At 48.1% G+C, this 12,933-nt stretch overlaps 1 protein-coding gene across 1 annotated transcript in view; it reads left to right on the top strand.

Annotated features, from left to right (window-relative positions):
* Slc43a2 (solute carrier family 43 member 2) overlaps nucleotides 1-12,933 on the top strand; it is a 39,646-nt gene that overhangs the window by 12,182 nt on the left and 14,531 nt on the right. The window contains exons 4-5 of the mRNA XM_032912100.1: nucleotides 62-117; nucleotides 1,356-1,432. Of these exons, the coding sequence (XP_032767991.1) occupies nucleotides 62-117; nucleotides 1,356-1,432 (133 nt within the window). The remainder of the gene's footprint in view (nucleotides 1-61; nucleotides 118-1,355; nucleotides 1,433-12,933) is intronic.

Consider the following 12,933-nt stretch of genomic DNA (forward strand, 5'->3'; position numbering starts at 1 on the left):
CACATCCATAACAGTAGCAGTCGGTAACAGTGTAAATAGCAGCCTTTCTGTTTGGTTTCAGTGCCTGCTTTGCTGTCTCCTGCTTGCTGATTGCATACGGAGCAAGTAACCCAGACTGTGAGTATGCCTTTTCTCCCTTTTTGCCAGAAACTTGGGGCAAGATCCACCATCCACTGGCGCTCACTGGCCCACCTGCTCTTGGATGCTGTATTAGGCTTGGGGTCACCCGCTCAAGTAGGAAAGGATACATGTTGGCCCTCATCGTCACTAATCACATGGGTGGCTATGGCACCTTTCCGGTGGTGTGTTGCCTGGGGTTAGCTCTTTCAGATGCATGGGTAGTAAGAGAATAATTGTCTCGAGCAAAAGTGTGAGAAGGGTGTGCGAAGCTCATGCCTCATCCCCAAGCCGCAAACCCAGTCCCTGGTGGCAGCCTCATTGATGCCACTTGAAAGATAAGCTTTGGGCTGGAGAGATGGCTCAGAGGTTAAGAGCACTGACTGCTCTTCCAGAGGTCCTGAGTTCAAATCCCAGCAACCACATGGCGGCTCACAACCATCTATAATGAGATCTGATGCCCTTTTCTGGTGTGTCTGAAGACAGCGACAGTGTACTTATATATAATGAATAAATCTTTAAAAAAAAAAAAAAGAAAGAAAGAAAGATAAGCTTTATGGACTAGGCCAGCTACAGGTCATGGCCTTCTGTGGTGCAGACATGGTAGGCTGAGCTATCTCCTCTACCTCCTCTCTTTTTTTTTCCCCTTTAGTGCTGGGATTGAACCCGGGGCTTACAAATGTCAGGCGAGTACTCTATCACCGAGCACTTGGACATTTGCGACTGAGGCAGCCCAAGCTAGTCTCCAGCCTGCAGTCCTCCTTGTTCAGCCTGAGGGCTGGGATTACCGGCAAGATCCATCACACCCAGCTGAGCCGAACCCTTAAGGCACCTTCAGCCAGTCCCTGACAAATAGCTTTCTTCCCTTCTGGACCCCATCCCTAGACGAGGAGTTTAAGGGCTTTTAGGACAACACCAAAATGGGACCTGAATTTCACTAACATCTTTACCGGGCTCATCCACTGGTTTTCAGGAACCTGGGGTTTTAGTGTCTCTGAGGAGCTTTTTGTGGCCGTTTGATTGCTGCTAGGTTAACAGAAAAGAGAGTGGGTGTATGTCTTTTGCTAGAACTCAAGCTCCACAAAGCAGACAGGAGGCCGAGGGGAGAAAGAGAACTCACTCCAGGTGTCGCCAACCCTCAGTGACCTGCCCCTTATTTTTAGCTCATTTGTAGCCTTCTTGGCTTGGAGCTCTGTGCTGCTGGGTTCCCCTACTTATGCCTTTGTGTCTGCCCACAGCGCTCTCTGTGCTCATCTTTATCGCCTTGGCTCTGAACGGCTTTGGGGGGATGTGCATGACGTTCACTTCATTAACGGTAAGTACTTGTTTGTTAAGGAACATTTTCAGCTGAGTAAACTGAATTTGGGGCATATCTGTTGGTTTCCAGGTCCTTTCCTTATATTCTCATATATACTTGGATGTCCCAAGCAGTGTAGGGGCTCTGGGTGCAGTGGCCTGACAGCAAAGCCAGTCCCATGGGTTCTAAAGTGGGCAGCTGTGCCTCCCTGGGTGCCTTGCAACTACCTCTGGCCTTGCAGTGGAGAACGCAGGTTATTAACGGTGTGTCCAGAGAAGACAGTATCTTCCATGGCTGCTGTCCTGAGGCTCTCCAGGAACTCCAGCTAACGCACGATGCCATTTGTAAACCTCTCTAAGAACCACCCAGCCCCAACCTCAGCGAATGCCTAGAACTGAGTGGCAACATTGCCACATTCTTCTTGACTAGGGCACAGATGTCCAGCCAGATAAGTGGAACTGTTCTTGGAACTTTAAGCCTGCTCCTCACAGGACTGTCAGGTTGCCACAAAACGGGTTTCTTTTTAAGGAAGGAGGAGGTTGAAGGGGAGCTGAAGGAAGTTGAAGGTATAGAAACATCTTTGTCAGAGGGAAAACTGCATACTTGCCCAGCCAGGCAGGGGTATCACTCAGAGGCTTCTGTCAACAGGGATATCTCCCTACTCAGTTTACCTCTCAAAGTCTGGGGGTACACCAGTGGCCGTTACTGTTTGTGGTGAAGTCTGGTTCTGATTTCCCATTATGATTAAGTCAGGAGTCAAGCTGTTGAGAAATCGTAGGACCCTCCTGGTCCTTTGGTGAAGGAGCCCTGGGAGGTGAGGACATCTTTGTGGCCTGCCAAGGCCCCCCCATCTGTTCCCTTTTCTTAAGCTTTGCTCCAGCAGGGAGAATTAGCTGTGTGGGCCTGTGTCTGAGGACACAGGAAGTTCACTACAATCTCTGTTCAGTGAAAAAGGCCAGCATGGGCAGCCTGAGTGGTGTGCCCTGGGTGTGGGTGTCTGAGGGTGTGTGGCCCACAGAAATCCGGGGGCTCTGCTGGTGCCAGGGAGGTTTACTTTGTATCTATTGGGGCACTTTGTTTGTTTGTTTTAAATCACATGCATTTAAAATAAAAATAGATATATTCTCCCCTCTCATAGTCCCCGAGGAAAACAAATGCTTAAACAGTGAGAAATATGTTCATACTGTGAAGAGAACACAGATTCCAGTGTGTTGTGTAAATGTGAAACAGGAGTCCTGCACAGGCCTGTTTGTTCTTGGACAACACGACAACCACCAGCCCTTTTTATCAAGATGAAAAATATAAACCTGGCATCGATTGCCCTTGTTGTTGTAGAGGAGACGCCGGGCATCTGTTAGGGCAGATCTGGATTTCAGGGATCTAAGTTTGAGATGGTCCTGGGACTTGAGGAGCTTAGGCACCAAGGTGCAGAAGTTGCTTACTCAGCGTGAAACATGGGTTAAATACAGGCTGGGGTGTGGCTCAGCGCTTGCCTGGCATGCACAGGACTCGGTACCAACCCCAGCACTTCATCTATAAAAAGAGAAGAGCTGGGTAGGTGGTGCTCGCCTGTAATACGGCACTTACAGGGCAGAGGGGAGACAGTTGCTGTGATTTCATTCAGCTTTAGCTACAGAGTGAGGCCTGGCCCCTGCTCCCCTGAAATGGTAGAAAGGATTGCTAAACAGTAGCAGTTCTGTGATGAGAAGGAGCTGTGGGTCAGGAGTTCAAGGTCATCCTCAAACAGTAACAGCATCCTCAGTCACATAGGAAGCTCAAGGCTGCCCTGGGCTCTCCAAGAGCATCTCCAGCAGTAAGAGTAAGAGGTAGATAGAGTGGGGAGCTGTGTTTACGAAATCCTTCCCAGGCAGTGGTGTCTCTAAAAACACCAATCCTATGTGTCTACCTTCATGAAGTTTAGAATATACCCCTCAGTATTGTTTAGTCTGTGCGTGCGTGTGTCACTCTTCTGGCTTCATCACCATCAGTTTGCCTTATCTACACAACTCGTCTCCCATTTCCCTGAGTTCTGCGCTCTTCATCTTTAGTGTCGCCCTGCAGTAGAGACAAACTCATTCACGAAGCTAGTTCTCCACTCAGGAACATTCAGGTTGGTTTCCAGGGCCTGCCTTTGTGAACACTATTGAAATGAATGAATGATCCAAACATGTATTTCTATAAAATAAGTTCCAGGAAGTAGAATTTCTGGGCCCCCGGATTAGCATGTTTTAAATTTTAATACATGCTTTCAAGGACTCCTAGAATGGAGTCCACTCTCCGCAGTGATGGTCCCAGAAACATGTCTGAAAGCGCCTTCTTCAGACTCCTCCAAGACTACTCATTCATCTGTAACATTTTTTTATATTTATTTGTTTGATTTGTTTGTTGCATGTGCACGTGAAGTACATGTGTCAGTCTGAGGCTGGCTTTCTGAGTTGGTTTCTACAACCATGTGGCTCTGGGGAATGAATTTTCTTATCAAATACCTTCTTATACACTGAACCATCTTGCTGCTCCTCTTTTTTCTTTTTAAAGGTCTCACTAATGTGGCCATGGCTTGCCTGACATTTGCTGTGTAGACCAGGCTAGCCCCAAACTCACAGAGTTTGTTTCTGTTTCCTCTCTACTAGGGCTAAATGTTTCATCCTTTAAAGATTATGCAATTTGACACCATGAAAATGATACATCATAAACTTTTTCTTCTTCTTTCCTCTTTTATATTGTTACTTATTTTTAAGACAGAGTCTCATGTAGCCCTGGCTGCATTTGAACTTAACATGTTACCCAGGCTGGCCTTCACTCCTGATTATCCTGCTTTCGCCTCTCCAGTGCTCAGGTTACAGATGTCTTCCCTGTCCCTGGCCACTGTCATCAGTGCGTCTTTTCAGTGACTTGCTTCTTTGTATCATTTATCTCATTTCCCCTTGTACTATTTTCTTTTTACTTTGTACAACTCTTTGAAATACAAATAATCTCTGTAGGAGTAAAGGGTTTCCCTGGGGCTTTTAGATTCCTATATGGTCCAGGAATTAGATTCCTATATGGTCCATGAATTAGATTCCTATATGGTCCATGAATTAGATTCCTATATGGTCCATGAATTAGATTCCTATATGCTCCAGAAAGACTGTGCACTTAGACACCAAGCAAACGGTGTACATACATGTTCTGTTCAGGGACATTGTAGGGTGTCAGTTGCTTTCAGCATCATTGTGTGTGTATGTATGTGTGTGCGTACATGTGTTTGGTAGCGTGTTTGATAGCGCCTGGTTCTTCTCAGGGACCTACCCAGGCTAGCTGGTAAGTGGGCACTGTGTGAAACACTTGGTTAGAAGGAATCCATCCTTGTAAGGGAGGTATAGGGCTTGTCCCCTGACGTCTTTATCTTGGACCTAGGTTTCAGGGATTAGTGAGCTGCTACCTCAGGTCGACTCCGAGCGTCTGCCTGGTTTTTATAAACTAGGTTTTGTTGAACCACATCGGGCTGTTTTGCTCACACGTTGTCTATGGATGCTTTCATGCCACAGGGGCTTCTGGGCTGTCATGACAGAGACCATATGGCCCACAAAGACAGAAATGTTTACTGTCTGGCCCTTCACGGAAAACCATTTGCCAACTTTGTGTCTAGAGGCCCTAAGACACTACGCTGTTCTCCCCCTGAGGACAGAGGACCAGCACTCCTGCACACACCCCCCAAGTCGTTCAGGTTAGCTCTCTGAGCACTTTTTAAGTCACCTTCTTCACCCATTCCCCCAGCTGGAGGGTCTCCTTGGACATTCCCTTGTCCTGTGAGCCTTCTCACGGGACCTGATAGCTCATGAGACTAAGCCCTGAGAGGGAATAGGAAATGGGCCATCGAGGACAGACTGCGGCTCTTAGGCAATATCCCTGGGCCGGACGCTTTCTGCTGAGCAGAGCTGAATCTGGTTCTGACACAGTCCAGGCCTTTAAAAAGCAGAACCATCAGGATAGCTCCCAGACACAGTGCCGGCAGCGCAATGGCACTTTCTGTTTGTGCCTCCCACCCGTGTTTTCATTTTGGGGACAAAAGTGTTTTCAAGGTTGCCTTTAGAACTCCCTAAATCAAATCTACAAGGACTTTTAAACAGAGAATGGCTCCTTGATAACCTGGGAATGTGGGGGAATGTGTTGTCAGGGAAACCCTCATTTAGGGACTTTCTCAGGCCCAAAGCTTTGTATGACATGGACTGTGGGCTGTCACACTCATTGGTGAAGAAGGGGCCCCAAGTTGGCAAGATGCCTTTTCCTCATAAAACAGAAGGAGGTGTCCCATAGCTTGTACCCCTCCCCCACCCTCCCCTCCTACCTTCCCCCCTCACAGATCCTTGGGAGTCTACACTCTGTCCTCCACACTATAGTCCTTTTCTTCAGTGTAAGCGGTTCAGAGGCTATCCAACAGTCATGGCTGGTTAGCTCAGGTCTCTTGCAGCACTGGGTCTGGGCATCCCTGAGGGAGAAGCACACCAATCCACTGGTGCAAGCACACACCCCATGATGTGGAGCCTTGGCCTCCCCCGGACATCTGGTCAACACACTCTAGTCTGTTTGCTTAATGTCTCCAGTTTGTACAGCCCTTTAGTTCGCTCCATCAGCTGAAGCACAAACATCAGCCAGCGGCTGAGGTGGCGTCTTTGGGCCGCCACCCCACAATCCAGGGCCTGAGTTGCTTAGAGATGGGAGCAGATGCAGCCAAAATTGTGAACATATCTTTTCCACTTCATTACCCTGACCCTTGTCAGTGTGGGCGGGATGGGGAGTTCTGGTCTGAAATACTTACAGAAGAGTGATTACAAAATGTTCAGGGGAAAAAAATCTCTGTGGGCTTTTCCCATCTTATTTATTGAAGTTTGGCTTTAAAACCTGAGGAATAAATGACCACAGGGGAATTAGAGTGGAGGTTGAAGAGGACAGAGTCCATTCATATCCTTCTCTTTAAGGACCTGAGGGACAGGTGTGGAGGCAAACAGCCCCCTGTCAGCGGATGTGAGTCCAACAGCTCCATTCTACAGGCAGGCAGAGTTTCATTCGCTTCCCTTCGGGGAGAGCCTGAGTACCAGGCAGGTAGGACTCTCCTGGTGCCACAGCCCACTTAGCCTCTGATTTCCATCCGTATCTTGGGAAGGCAAAGCAGTCAGTGGATGGCCATTGGCCTGGGGAAAACTGGTCATTTTTTCAGAGGGGTTCTACCTGATGGATTTGCTCCACGTGACATGTGCGGGGGTTGACAGGAGGCAGTGGGGGTGTCGCCAGGTGGAATGGGAGGTGACTGGAAGAAGGCAGTTTTCCCTCCCCACCCCTGTACCAGTGAAGCGGAAAGGTGACCGCAGGGACCCGTGATGTGTGCTGAGGGGTGCCTGCTTGTTTCAGTTAGGGAATGACCCAGCTTTTCTGAGTCCTCTTGTCCAGACTAGTTTCTGGGTAGAGAGTCTGGATAGACAGATAGACTGGATCCTGGCCTAGCAGACTTTACTGAACTCAGGGTGTACATATCAGCTGAGGACAAAGCTCTTCTCTGAAAGGATCACAGACCTAGAATGTTAGTCCCCCACCCACTGTTTGGCTCTGGGGCTTCATTAGAGAGTCAGGGAGCGGGGTTGGGGATTTAGCTCAGTGGTAGAGCACTTGCCTAGCAAGCGCAAGGCCCTGGGTTCGGTCCCCAGCTCCAAAAAAAAAAAAAAGAGAGAGAGTCAGGGAGTAACCCCAGGGTGAATGGATTCAGGGAGCCTCAGCTATGAAAAAGGACTGTCATTCATCCCACAGCCTTCCCTGGGGGTTCCTATGAAAAGACAGACCTGTCCTTGGACATCTTAGGGTCCCTAAGGAGGCTTGTCTAAACTGTTTTTTTTTTGGCCATGGCCTCTGGGGATTCTCATCCAGTGGCCTGAACACCAGGGGAGGGGCTGCCTACAGCTGCTGTTTTCCCCTCTGGGAATGTGACACAGCTGGGCCTGTTTATGGTACAGCTGAGGGACTGAGGGAGAGTGAGTCATCAGGGTGAGGGAAGGCCTACCCTAGGCCCAGGAGCTCAGGCACAGAGGACAGGTTTTGCTTAGCAGAACAGAGGCAGCAAAGTGGCTGTGAGGGGAAACCAGGATCTGGGAGAGGGGCTTAAGCTGCCTACCTGTAAGTGTGCCTGGGAGCCAGGAAGCAGCCTCTGCGGAGCAGAGCGTCCCCCTGCCACCTGTTGCCGCAGTGGCTCCAGCTTCCTATTTGGCAGCAGAGCTGGTTTTCCCCTCCAGCAGGCCCTCGAGGCCTCACTAAGGCAGTCAGCTTAACACTCAGACAGCACTAACAACAGCACCACCATCTCGGCACCATTATGTCTGACAGGACTGGGCAAGGACAGGAGGACAGACAATAATCAAGGAGAGACCAGACTAGTGAGAGAGGGAACCCGGATCAGAGAGTCCATATACAAACACACATGCCTGGGCGGAATGGTCCTGGATCACAGGGGTTCAGCCGAGGGCAGAATTGGGCAGAGGCTGGTAGGTCTGAGAGGAGCGTCTGAAGGGATATAAGAATCCCCAGTGAGCTGAATCAGGTAGGATGCCTTAATAAAGATACCTTAATAAAGAATACGTAAGGGAGAGAGACATTGGAGGAGAAACGACTTGAGATCCAAACAGAAGTGTGGCACCAGGCCTTCACCTAGTAGGAGTTCTGGATCCTAAGGTTGACCTTTACTAGCTTGAGGGAGTCTTTTGACCCTTAAATGCTTTGTTCTAAGATAGGTGCTCATGTGACTTGGGCTGGCCGAGAGGAGCATGAATTTCTGATCCTTCCACCTCCATCCACCTCTGGAGGGTTGGGATTAGAGGTGCGCACCACCGTGCCTGGTTTAGACGCTGAAAGTTTTGTAAGCGGTGAGTAAGCAGGGACAAGGAACATTTAGACAGTTGCTTTCAGGGTTTTAAAGATATAGAAAGCAGGTGCTAAAAATAGTTGCTATTAGTATACATGCTCTTTACTGGGAAGGAAATCTGACCACACTGCTCCTGAGCCAACAGTGAGGGAAATCTCCAGCAGGCAGGCAGGCCCGCCGGCCGGCTTTGGAAAGAGGAGAGGACCCAGCCTGAAGGAGAGAACACAATTAGTGTTACCACTTAGGTACAAGGTAACCAATGCCACAGGGAACGCAGGCTTTCTGAGCCTTACCCTCCTGAGCCCTCTGACTATTGACTGCTGTTTGTGCTTGGGGTTTCATTAGCCAAGGTCAGCCTCAGGCTTTGACTATCATGCCCTTTCTCTTTCCCACAGGTTTTTTTTTTTTTTTTGGTTCTTTTTTTTCGGAGCTGGGGACCGAACCCAGGGCCTTGCACTTCCTAGGCAAGCGCTCTACCACTGAGCTAAATCCCCAACCCCTTTCCCACAGTTTTTGAAACAGAGTTAAATCTATTTAGCCCAGACTGGCCTCATGCTCCTTACTCTCTGGAAACGTGCCACTAAACCCACCTTGATCACCTATTTAAAATATGTCTTTCTGTTGTTTTATAAAAAGTTAAGAGCAGGGTGGTAGTTGAGCAGCCCCTAGTCCCAGCATTTAAGGGGCAGAGGCAGGGGGATCTCTGAGTTTGAGACCAGCCTGGTCTACAGAGCAAGTTGTAGGATAGCCAGGGCTACACGGAAACCCTGCCTCAAAAACAAAATTATACATTAAGAGGAAATTAGATGACAAAGAAAAACATACTTATATGTGATCATATAGGATGCCTGACTTTTGTTTTTGATTTATTTTTACTAATTTTTTAGTTGGCATACAAAATAGTAGGTCTCGTTAGAACATGCTCATATACATATATTACTGTGCCTCCTCTGGTCCGTCTTCCTCAAACCCTCCTTTCAGTGTTACAGATTAAGCCTAGGACTTCGCGTTAGGCGAGGACTCTACCACTGAGCTGACCCTCTCGGACCACGACTCACCCTTTCACCCCATGACTGGAAATCCTTTTATGAATAAATATAAAAGGACTTAGGCTCTAAAACCAGAGACATGGTTTCCTAAATTATAGACCATCTAAGCAAGCAAGTACTAGGCAGTCATTTCAGACTGTGTCAGAAAGGAAGAGTAAATCTTAGAAAACACTTTATAATAATATATCTGGTTAGAGGGGAAGAGCTGTGACGCATGCCTGCAATCCCAGCTCTTAGGAGGTGGTGGCAGAGAATTATCTCCCCAGACCCTAATAGCACATTTGAAGCTAACCTGGGCTACATGGGACACTATCTTAAAAATAAACAAAAGAAACAACTGTGGAGGGACTAGAGAGATGGCTCAGTGGTTAAGAGCACTGGCTGCCCTTCTAGAGGACCCCAGTTCAATCCCCAGCACCCACATGGTGGCTCACAACCATCTGCAACTCCATTTTCAGGGCATCCAGCACCTTCTGGCCTCCTTGGGTATCTGGTACGCAAGTGGAGCATAGACTTATTTGCAGGCAGAACACCCATACACATAGAATAAAATAAAATGCTAACAAAAAAAGGGAATAAAGAAGTTGGATGTGGTGGTGCACGCCTTAAATCCCAGTGTTGGGGAGGCAGAGGCAGGCTGATCTACATGAGTTTCGAGGCTAGGGCCGCTATACAGAGAAACCCTATCTTGGAAAAAGAAAAAAAACAATGCAGGGGAAAAAAGGTTAGTTGGACACAGTGGTACCATTGTGTGGTCTCAGCTGTTTGAAAGGCTAAAGCAGGAAAATTACTTGTGCCCAGGAGTTCGAGACCAGTGTAGGCAACATAGCACAATTACTTTTTAAAAAAGGAAAAGGTTTATACAGCAGTATGTTGCCTGATGACCCATGTTCAATCCCTAGGATCTACATGGTGGGAGGAAAAGAACCAACTCCCACAAGTTGTCTTTTTGTTCCAGATGTTTTATAATAGATATGCATTTCTTTTCTAACCAGGAAAAATATTCATAATTTAAAGTACACGACATAGATGTTGGCAGGAAGCTGTCTAATGTGGTTTGCCCTGAGGCCCTGTGCTGCCCTAGGAGCGGCATTCTGACCAAAATAACATGGGTTTTCTCGGTTTGGTAACACTCTTCCAGGTAGGATGCTGGGTGTGGTGGCCCATGCGGGTAATGGTAATAACCAGCATGTTGGGAGACTGGGGTGGGGGATGAGGGATGGAGGGTAGCAAGACCGAAAGATCACAGGAGACCTTGTCTCAGAAGAAATCAGAAAAGGAATGCTGCAGGCAGGTTGAGCAGAAGGATAATTTCACTGCTTCCATTGACCCCGCCCAGGGCAAATGGTTTCATCACCAACAGGTGAACCTGTTCTTTTGTCCTTGAGTCATCTAAGGAGATCAGAGCAGGGGCACACCATCCACCTCAAGCCACTATCCTAGGTAAGGATTAAAAGGAGAAAGAAAAGGGCCAACCAGCTCCTGGTCTGCTTTTCTGGCGTGTTTGCAAGCCCCTTTGAAGAGGTTCTGCCCAGGGCTGATTCTGATGTGGGGAATTTTTCCTAAAGACATAATAGTCATGTGCAAATGAGTTCATGCTCAGTGTCCCTGTACCCCTCCCTGGCTTGACCTGGCCTGAAGGAGGACAGGCCTTTGGCCTCAGCTGCTCTTCTGCCCCCTCTGATCTCCTCCTTTCTCCACTTGTCCTGACTGGACCAGAGTCTGTTTTCCTTTTCCACATAGGCAGGTATCATCTCTGGATTCTCCCCAGGGTGGATGCCTTTCCTACAGGTATGCCTTGCTGCCTGACTACGTGCGTTTGGGAACCGAGTGTGTCTTTGAGTTACAGTGACTTCCAAGCAGGCGTACAGCCAGCCCAGTTACCTTTCGTGCCCAGCTGGGCGAGCTCATGCATACCTGACCACCTCATGCTTCCTAGGTCTCCTATGCCCATCACATGTCCCCTTCCTACCCTTCTCAGAAAGTCTAAACCAAAGAGAAAAAGCTATTTGTGTGCTAAGAACTTGGGAGGAAACTTAGCTGGTCACCCTTGCTAATGTTCCTTTTTAGTCCTGTGGTACTGCCCCCCAACACAATCCTGCTTCTTACTAATATTCTGAAAAGCATTACTGACCTAGAATTCACATACCATCCATTTCACCTAAAGTGTGCATTTAGTGAGCTCTAGTGTATTTAGAGGTGTGCAGTCACTTTAGTCACCCTCACCACCCCAACAGAAGTCCTGTACCCTCTGGCAGTCGCCCCGGCCTTTGCCGGTCGTGGATCTCCTCTTTGTCTTTTTGGATTTGTCTATTTGGGACATTTCATGCAATGGATCCATATAACATGTGCTTTTAAAGAAAACATTATTTATGTGTAAAGGTATTTTGCCTGCGTGCATGCGTGTATGTATGTATACCACATGTGTGCAGTGCCCGTGGGGTCTAGTAGAGGGCGTCAGACCCCCTGGAACTGGAGTTGCGGTGGTTGTTAGCTGCCATGCGGGTGCTGGAAGGAGCAGTGCTCTCCAGGAGCGCTCTCCTGTGCTGGCTTTGTTCTCTCTCAGCTTACGTCTCCCAGGTCCACACCTGGTTAGCATGTCCAGTCTCCGTTCTGTAATTACGTATATAACTTTTGTTTATCTGTTCATCTTGATGGACATTAGGGGTTTCCGTGTTTTGCTCTTATGAAGAATGCTGTCCCAAACATTCATGTGCAGCACATGCTCCTACTTCTCTTAGGAATGAATGTACCTAGGAGTGGAATGTCCTGGTCATGTATGTGACTGTTTTGTTTCAACTGTTTGAAAAACCAGCTCTGTTTCCAAAGTGGCTGTAGCTTCAAGTTTCTCCTGGAAGCTTATGCCAGCTCCTCCTGGTTCTCACCAACACTTGTTACTGTCTAACTTAGAACAGCCACCCTAGTGGGTCTGTGTGTGTGCATATGCATGCACCTCTGGAGGTCAGAGGATGGCTTGTGAGAGTTGGTTCTCTCCTTCCCCCATGTAGGTCCTAGGGCTTGAGCTCAAGTTGTGAGCCTTGGCAGCAAGTGCCTTTACCCAGGAGCCATCACTCTGTCTGTCTGTCTGTCTATCTGCAATTTACTCCAAGAGGGTCTCACTCTGTGGCCCTGGCTGTCTTGAAAATTGTTATGTAGACCACTCCAACTCACAGAAATCCATTTGCTTTTGCTTCCCAAATGCTGGGATTGAAAGTGTGCACTGCCACACTCACCCACTTCCCTTTGTTTTTTGTTTGTTTGTTTGTTTGTTTGAGTCTGGATCTTGCTGTGTAACCTTTGTTGGCCTGAAATTAACTATGTAGACTAAGCTGGCCTCTGCCTCTGTCTATCTTGGAGCATAGACATTAAATATTTTTATGCTCATTTTTTAATATCCATTGCTTATTTATTTAATCAAGAGCAAAACCAGGCAAAAATAATGAGAGACAGGCATAGTGTCACAGCTAACCCACTTTGGTAGCGAGAAATGGGCTTGCAGCGGCCTTCTCTAGTCTTGATAGGGTCTTGCTGTGAGCCTCTGATGGCCTAAGATTTTGGCCATCAGAGGCCTGAGTGCTGGGCTC

This window comes from Rattus rattus, chromosome 9, assembly GCF_011064425.1.
Source record: "Rattus rattus isolate New Zealand chromosome 9, Rrattus_CSIRO_v1, whole genome shotgun sequence".
NCBI lineage: Eukaryota > Metazoa > Chordata > Mammalia > Rodentia > Muridae > Rattus > Rattus rattus.